The 9,289-nt window shown below is 36.5% G+C and overlaps 1 protein-coding gene across 1 annotated transcript; it reads left to right on the top strand.

Moving 5' to 3' along the window:
• Positions 1-387: 387 nt before the first annotated feature.
• Positions 388-4,188, top strand: LOC148842660 (sulfite exporter TauE/SafE family protein 3-like). Its single transcript, XM_088957882.1, has 9 exons — positions 388-1,343; positions 1,473-1,632; positions 2,044-2,244; positions 2,348-2,412; positions 2,517-2,544; positions 2,597-2,838; positions 3,336-3,429; positions 3,691-3,831; positions 3,956-4,188. The coding sequence occupies exons 1-9, from the start codon at positions 1,128-1,130 to the stop codon at positions 4,039-4,041; spliced, it is 1,233 nt and encodes a 410-aa protein (XP_088814008.1). The 5' UTR covers positions 388-1,127; the 3' UTR covers positions 4,042-4,188.
• Positions 4,189-9,289: the final 5,101 nt, after the last annotated feature.

Raw genomic sequence — 9,289 nt, 5'->3', positions numbered from 1 at the left:
ATATAATGGGTATTCGAACGGATTTGCACTGACTGAATCCCGTTCGAACACGTTGCATCGGCGTGGCGTGGTAGATGCGAAGATTCCCTGATCAGTGCAGTGGCAGATCATCTGCTGCCTTTAGAAAATTGGAAGTAGAACTGTTTGAGGTAAGAGTTAAGGCTATGTTTGGTAAGAATGTTATACACCGCTTCAGTTTTTGTAACTATTTGGCAAATTCATTTTTTTATGACGTTTTTGCATTTAAAATGAGAGCACTGTTTGAGGTAAGAGTTAAGGCTACGTTTGGTAAGAATGTTATACACCGGTTCAGTTTTTGTAACTATTTGGCAAATTCATTTTTTTATGACATTTTTGCATTTAAAATGAGAGCAGCAGCAGCAAACTGACGAAACAGGTGAGGAACGGAGCGAGGCAAATGTGTGTATATAAACGAGCACTGGTTAAGTGATTAGTCCCCCCTAACCTGAAAACGGGTCCTGGACCAACTGCAATCTCGTTTTTACATTTTCTTCAATCCAGTCGAACTTGCTTTCTTCTGCTCTTGCTCTTTGCATTTCTTCTCGTCCTGTTTTTCCAGCTTGATCTCTTAAGCACCTCCCCGTCCCGGCCCGGATTGCCGATTACGGTAGCACGTCACGAAATCCATAAAATCCGGCCGGGGAAACGGAGAGAGAAGGACCACGTCAGTGACTGGCCCAGCTCTGACCTTCTTCTCTAGTTCCGGCTCTGCCTGCGACTCTGGTTTCTGGGGTCACGGGTTCCAGCGCAGTTTGGTCTAGATTCGGGTCGGAACTGCGGAGAGCAGACGGTTGTAGTGGGAAGAGGCCGTGACTACCACCTCTGGGAGTTGGAACTCAAGTTTGAATTCTGTTTCTGTTTCTTCACTTCCACGTCAGACATTCGCTCCCGTGTAGTTTAAGAACCGTGATTCGGTTTGCTGGACTGGAGTGGTTGATTTTAATAAAGAAGAGCAGCTGCAGATAGCTGGATTGCGCTGTGGAATTGAAAATTTTCCTTCCTTTTTCGTTTAAAGAAGACGTTTGAGTAAATTTGAGCAGCTTAGTTTGATCTAGAGGTGGTAGTCAGAGGAAAAGAGTGGAAAGTTTGTACTCTGTTATCGTACGATGGCTGAAGCTGGAGCAAAATGGCAAGGCTTGAGATCGGTAGCGATGGTTGCTCTCAGCTTCCTCCTAGCTTCTGTGTTTGTTTCTGCAGAGCGCAGTCTGAAACATGGGGCCTCAGGAAACAATGGAACTCGGGATGGTGAATCGGACTATCTTCTGAAAATTATAAATTTCCTGTGGCAGTCGGGTGAATCAGGTTACCAACATGTTTGGCCTGTAAGTAAAATCTCATTCTATTTGCAACCAGTAGTTAAAAGAAAAGAAAATAGTTGAATTGCTTTTCTTTCTTCTCTAACTTATAAAGATCTGCTTTAAATGTGTTTTCGTTTTCCTTTTCCTTTGCAGGAAATGAAATTCGGCTGGAAAGTTATCGTGGGTACGATAATTGGGTTCTGTGGTGCAGCGTTTGGTAGTGTCGGAGGAGTTGGTGGTGGCGGGATTTTCGTTCCTATGCTTACTCTGATTATTGGGTTTGATGCGAAATCATCAACAGCAATATCCAAGTGTAAGACATAGCCGTTGCAGCTTTTCTCCTCCTAATTTTAACCTGTTTGGAAACTTCGTAGCCAAATGAAGAATTGAACCAGCAAATATGCTCTGCCACCGGTGAATCAGAAATTCATCTCGTACTTGGGATAAAACCAGCAGAACAGTCACTTTTTATGAATTTCCAATGACTGGTTCATTTTTCACCAACTGGATCTCATGGGCTCCATACAACCCAGACTCAGTTGCCACCTTGGCTTGACCCAGAAGGCCATCTTGGGATGTGATTGAATTTTGAGCTTGGAATATGGAAGCCATTGATTGACTAAGCTTGTTTCCCAGAGTTTTTACTTCACATTTTCACCCTGCTATGCTCTATTAATCCACCTTAAAGTAAATACTAAGATTATGGTCCCGTTTGTTATGCCAGGTATGATCATGGGTGCAGCAGCTTCAACTGTTTACTACAATCTTAAGCTAAGGCATCCAACTCTTGATATGCCCATTATTGACTATGACTTGGCTTTGCTCTTCCAACCTATGCTTATGCTGGGGATCAGTATTGGAGTCGCTTTCAATGTGATTTTTGCAGACTGGATGGTTACTGTATTGCTAATTATACTCTTTATAGGTAATGACTGTTTGAACACAATTTTTCCTTGCTGTCTTCAAGCTCTAAAGCATCTTTGATTAATTACAATGGATCATCCTGGATTGATTATGGTAATCTGCAGGCACATCAACTAAGGCATTCTTAAAGGGTGTTGAAACCTGGAAAAAAGAAACCATAGTAAAAAAGGTAGTCTATGAATTACTATCTCTCTGTTGTAGATGTTACATCAGCTAATTGATCTTAATCTGGATCTGTCCTTGCTCCTGAAACCTTCTTGTTTATTATTTCAGGAAGCTGCTAAGCGCCTGGAGTCGGATGGTTAGTCCATTCATCCTATATATTTATACCTTGTTTTGAAGAACTAAATAGAATTTTCCTCCTACTTTGCAGATACCTATTGCTGTTGTTGTGAGTGGATACGAGGCAATTAGCTTATACAGAGGACGGAGAGTGATTGCATCAAAGGGAGATGCAGGCACAAACTGGAAAGTGCACCAGCTGATTTTGTATTGTTCCTGTGGTGTACTGGCTGGTATGGTCGGCGGGCTGCTTGGTCTAGGTGGAGGGTTTATTTTAGGTCCTCTTTTCTTGGAATTGGGAATCCCTCCCCAGGTGTGTTCTGTTCTCTAGTTTCCTTGGATGTCTATATGATCTAGTAGTAGCACCCAATTCTTGTGTGATTGCTCAAATTGGTTTCCTTTTAAAACTTGAATTTCCCTCATGTTGGTATAATTTGCACTTCTTTAACATGGCAACCTAATAAGCTGTTCCTTTGATTGGTAAACTTGGATCGAACTCATGAACTCAAAGTTGATAGAGTACTGTCTGAACTATGGACAGTTAATTGATGGTGTTGGTGCATTTGATGTTACTGACTGTGAAGGAATTTGGGGAGACTTTTCCTGGAATTTATTAAATTTTCCAAGTGTCACTGTATGCACAATGTGTACAAGTGAAAAGAATTGGCCTATCATGCATTCATTCTGAATCTTTGTGGATGAAGACAACAAACACAACTTCTCTGTTTTCACCATTTCATGGAAAGTTAAAATTTTCTTCTAGTATAACTCGAATGCGGGGGTCTGACTCTAGAGAACTTGATTGTGTAGGTTTCAAGTGCTACGGCCACTTTTGCCATGACTTTCTCCTCATCCATGTCAGTTGTAGAATATTACCTTCTGAAACGTTTTCCAGTTCCATATGGTAAGTGAATCCAATGTAAAAGTATACCATGCATGATTCCTTTTATATTTTTGTCTGAATCTAGATGTAAACAACATGAAGATGGTTTCTGGTGAATTCGGATTTGCTCCTCAGTACATCGCAGCACTGCATTGGGAACATCTTCACATGAATGACAAAATCAAGTACGGGAGATGTTCTCAATGCACAGCTGGAAGCGCTGTGAGGAGCAAATCCGATTTTGTTTCTGGTTCAATACTTAACATTGATTTATTTTGGCAGCTCTCTACTTTGTGGCTGTGGCAACTGTTGCTGCATTCGTAGGGCAACATGTGGTCAGAAAGCTGATCATCATATTGGGGAGGGCATCTCTCATCATCTTCATTCTGTCACTCACAATCTTTGTGAGCGCAGTCTCACTAGGTGAGCATCATTTGGAGAAATGCAGCTGCTTTTTTTTTTTTCAAAGATTGTTTAAACTGTTGGCTACTTTCTTTCAGCCTAAAAAATGGTCTTCTTTAGAACTAATGGCTTACTATTCTAACAGGTGGAGTTGGCATTTCAAATATGATTGGGAAGATCCAGCGGCATGAGTACATGGGATTTGAGAACCTCTGCAAATATTCTGCTTAGCACCATTTGTTTTGGTCTTTTTCTCCTTAATTTCCCCATTAATTTAGTGGTCTCCTTCAGTTTAGAGGCCTAAAGTCTGGGCTTGTGCTTCTGTACCAATTTTGGGATTGCTAGGATTAAAACAATTATTGCCTTTTCTTCTTGCTATTTCTATGTTTAAGCTCCCGGCTGCAGGTATATGCTTTACAATTATTTTACTTGATTGTTTGTGCACAAGCATAAAAAATCAGAGTTAGTCGAACACCAGATGTATGAGCTTTTTCTTGGCAACTGTTATTACATTAATCTTTTATTAATTGTCAAGTTCTAGACTCAGAACCTCTCGACTTTTAAAAGAAAAAGCAAATAAATCATGGAATTTGTGGTGAGCTTTTGGGCTATAAAATCCATTGGGTTGAAGTGTGGATAAATGCACCCATATCTTGCACTAAATTTAATTACTTACAAGGGTAAATTTCATATTAGCACCCTGTACTTTAGAGGTAGTCTCAATTTAATATCCAAACTTTAAAATGTGCCACCTGAACTCCCCAAAACTGTTAGTTTAATCTAAATTCGTTAAGTGGCGTTAAGTGGTATGTGAAAAGACCAAAATACACTTCAGATGTCATCTAATTTTCTTTATCTATCACTCCCACATAAAAGTTTACTATAGTAGAGAGTAAATAAAGAAAGAAATAATGAAATGCAAATAGAAACTCAGACACCCAGAGAAGAAAACAAAGGAACCAGAGAAGGAAAAAACATCAAATGGCAAGCATTAGAGTAAAAAAAAAAACTGGAACAGCACCCTTTTAAAGTGAGTGAAGTTTTATGTCGATAATCGATGTAAAACTTTATCAACTCAAAAACTATATCACCGAATTAGTATAATCAATAATCGATGTAAAACTATATCACCTAATTATATCATCAATAATCGATGTAAAGTTAGTGGATGAAAAGTTTTACATAGACACATCGCTACAACTATGTAAGCATTTGGAAAGATGATGTAATTATTATCAACATAAAATTATACTCTGGTTTAGTTTTGCGTGCATTTGGACGGAGTGAAGTTTTACGTCGATAATTGATGGACGTAAAACTTTATCAACTCTAAAACTATATCACCTAATTAGTATAACCAATAATCGATGTAAAACTATATCACCTAATTATATCATCAATAATCGATGTAAAGTTAGTCGATGAAAAGTTTTACATAGACACATCGCTACAACTATATCACCTAACTAGTAACTTAACCTTCTGCTTTGTCTTCTCAACCATTTTCACTCAAACTGAACAATCCCTATCTTGCTGCAAAAGTGTTTCTAATAGTTAATGAAAAGTATTTGAATTTGATTATTGAAGCTTCAAATCCAAATCTACCTTGAGTTCAATTTGAATTTAATACAATGTCTATTTTAGTTCAGTCTAAAGGTAGAAGATAATGAACTGTGTCTTTCCAATAATAATTTTAACATTCTTAAAAGTTTTAAGTTGCATATATCATTAGGTAAACTGATGGGCTGCTAATGGCATAGACTAAATTGACAATTTTTGAGAATTCAAATACTATAGTGCAAGTTTTGAAATTTGGGTACTAAAGTGAGAGTATTCCTAAAATATAGAGTATTAAGCTAGAATTTACTCTTAATTATAAGGGTAATATACAAAAACCTTCCCTGAAGTTTCTGACAATAATAAAAACCTCTCCTATAGTTTCATTTTAACAAATACCTCCCCTGAATTTTTGAGAAACTCAACAAAAACCTCTCTTCTGTCACCGTCCCAGACGGAAAACGTTAGATTGATGCACCAGTTTTTTTTTCCAAATATTCATTCTACCCTTTTATAAATTATTTTACATACAAAATTATGGAAATAACCCCAATTTAATTCAACAAAAACCTCTTTTAACGATCATTTCAGTAATTTTACATACAAAAGTATTGAAATATGTTTTTTTGCTGAGTTAAAATGAGATTATTTCAGTAATTTTTTATGTAAGATAATTTATAAAAGGGTAAAACGGATATTTGGAAAAAATCGGTGCATCAATCTAACGTTTTCCATCTGGGACAATAACGGAAGGGAGGTTTTTATTGAATTTCTCAAAAATTCAGGAAAAGTATTTATTAAAATGAAACTATAAAAAAGGGTTTTTTGATTGTCAGAAATTTGAGAAAAGGTTTTTGTATTTTACCCTAATTATAATGAAAAAAATAAAGATAAGGTACGTGAGTGGATTTTTATTCTCTAACAAGGTAATTTTTAAGTATGTCTAAGGTTTGAGACGGTAATTTATTCTCTAACAGGGTAATTAAAGCATTCTTGAAGTTTTCAAATTTGATTTATTTCTCCTCTGTTGACTGTGCTCCGAATCTCTCTTGGTCTCACTTTGGATTAAGGTGCATAATTTGTTGATCCCTTGCATTGAATACGCTCTGTTTGTTCCTGAGCTGCTTAACAAGTAAACAAGTAAGAATGTATCCCTAGTTTGGACTTTTTGACCTTATTTCACACAAATGTCCATCCGTGGTGAATCTTGAATTCTGACTGCATTGTTTGGTCGATCGAAGCTGGTTTAAATCTGGATCAATATAATACCGTACAGTATCGCAAATTCGTTAGTAATATGCTGATGATTTCGATGCTTTCATTCAGAAAACAAAAGAAAATCTTTTTTTTTTTCTCTCTCCCTTTTACTATGCTTGGAATCGGAATCCATGGCTGCCTCCATGCAATTCAAAAGGCGATGATTATAAATAAAGAAAATAAAAATCTGCAACCCAGGGATGATGCCGGCCTGAAGAGGTTGATAATGGCAAAGCTGTAGAGATCTCAATTGCGATTTCTGTAGAGAGGCTGCAATCGATTGCGATCATTGCTGTCTAGTTGTCAATTTCAGCGTTAACAATGGAATCCGCATAAGCTAATCTAGTTTTCTTCTTGTCAAGCAACCTCAGAGAAAAAAGATTGATATCATAAATGCCAGGGGTCGCTGCCTCATGGCCACGGGTCTTTCTCTGAGGGGCCTTTTGCTCTTTTTGATTATGGATTTCCTGCACATGGAGTCCTCCATAACTTTAGGGTGCCATGTCAGTACTGCAGATTTCCCATGCGCGAGTAGAATTAACCAACGTTTCCAACATTTTTATCTTATTTTTAATTTATAAAAAAGTTATTATAATAGATGAAATATCAAAAATAGAGAAATTCCTAGGGTTTTTAAAAAATAAGGTTTATTCTTCTTTCATTCGCTCAAAGCTTTTTACCACTTAACTGACTACGCTTAACCAGCAACAGATCACCGAAGAAGATATTTGAAATGAACAATAAAGTTATTCTGTTTCGCCTTTTCTCTTTATTTTGTTAAGCAAACAAGTAATGGGAATCTTAGAATATAAAATTGCCTTCTATCTTAAATTTATCATATAGAAGGTGAGGTGTATGAGAGTTTGTCTTATCAAGCTGCAACAACGGTAGAGTTTAAGGATAAATAGACAATACTCTACCTCACAGGAATCTGAAATTACAGTCTCCTCCTAATCTACATCCTACCCATAGATTTGTCATCAATCTACGGTAAAATTCATCCCGCTTGTACGATGGAGCTAAGATTTCTAGGGGTGGATTGAACAGTAAAAATCCTTGGAGTTTAACCAAATGCCCATGGTTTTTCAAAATGTTTATAGACTTTGGGTGATGTAAAAATTTGCATTGTTTGAATCTGTATATTTTGTACATCAAATGTAGAAATCTGTGACTAGACATATATCCCCTCTATTTTGAGATTCTCGTTACTATTCTAATTAATGAAATTCAGAGAATGGTCAAACTAAATTCCTATATTGATTGTCTCAGATGTGCAATTCTCTGTCCATGGTTGGCTAGTGCTCAGGCATGTTGTTTAGTGGAGAAAAGCCTTGAGCAAGAAGAAAAAATAGTGTCATAGAAACCCTTTTTGTCTTTTGATAGGCATAGGAACTAGGGGTGCTCACGGTTTGGTTAACCAAATCATGGGACATTTTTTGAACCGAACCAGTAGTACCGGTTTTTGGAAAACCAATAATCGGAATTAAACTGAAATCAGTCAGTTAACTGGTTCGGTTCATCGTTTTTTAGTTTTTAAAATATATAAATATATAATAAAATTTATAAATATATATAATATTATATTTTAAATAATAAATAATAAATAATATATTATATATATTTATATACAATGCATATTTATTAATTTATAATATATAAAAAAAATATAATATATATAAAATATATAGAAATATATGTATACCAGTCGGTTTGGTTAACCGTCTGTTTTTTATATTAATTAACCAAAACCGAACTAGTACCTTCGATTTTTTAAAAACATCGAACTGAAACCGAACCGATTGATTCGGTTAACCAATTTTTCAATTCGGTTTCAGTCAATTTGATTTTTTTTGCACACCCCTAATAGAAACCCTTATCTAATCTCTATTTTTTATTTCATTTAAAATTTAATATAATATTTCTTATTTTTAAGATGCAGGAAAATTTTAAACGTCTACTCGTACATGGAAAATCCGCATGTGATGCCAATGCTGACATGGCGCCCTGCAATTGAGGGTGTAGGAAATTATGCAGGACGCCTTGTGCAGGAGATCCGGTCTCCTTTTTTTTTAACCTCTGAAATTACTTGAATTGAAGATTTCTTTTTTAGTTGTAAAAATAAATTTTTAAGAATATGGTGATTTACCCTATATATAAAGAACTCAGATAGCAGAACAAACACAGCAAATAAACAACAGGAAAGAAAGCAAACAAAACAGAAAGAAAGAAACACAATCAAATACACACAGTCAGACTCCAATTAAGGTGGTTCCCAACCATCTGGGCTTGAAACCGCTCCATCATCTTTCAACAGAGGGACTAACCAAACTGAAGGGCTTCTCCAAGCTGAAATGCAACCCGACCTTCCTTCTTGAGCTAGTTTATGCGCAGCACCATTTTTAGATCTACTGAAATTCTTAAAAGAGATATTAAGGGTTCGTTTGGTTTGTAAGAATATGGGTCTAGAATCAGAATCGAAATGGCTTATTTCGATTCCAACTGTTTGGTTGGGCGGAATCGGAATCTCATTTCCATTCCTGCTGGAATGACCATTTACTGCCCTTCCCTTGAGAATGAAATCCCATTCTTGTTGATTTTAATTCCCATTCTCATTCCTGTCTGAACCAAACAGACTATGGGAATAAATCGTTCCCATTCTGACTCC

This window comes from Nelumbo lutea, chromosome 8 (genome assembly GCF_056320005.1).
Source record: "Nelumbo lutea isolate HS-2025 chromosome 8, American lotus-T2T, whole genome shotgun sequence".
NCBI classification, from domain to species: domain Eukaryota; kingdom Viridiplantae; phylum Streptophyta; class Magnoliopsida; order Proteales; family Nelumbonaceae; genus Nelumbo; species Nelumbo lutea.
Note: the sequence above shows the minus strand (reverse complement) of the source record. Positions and strands in the feature narration are given on the sequence as shown.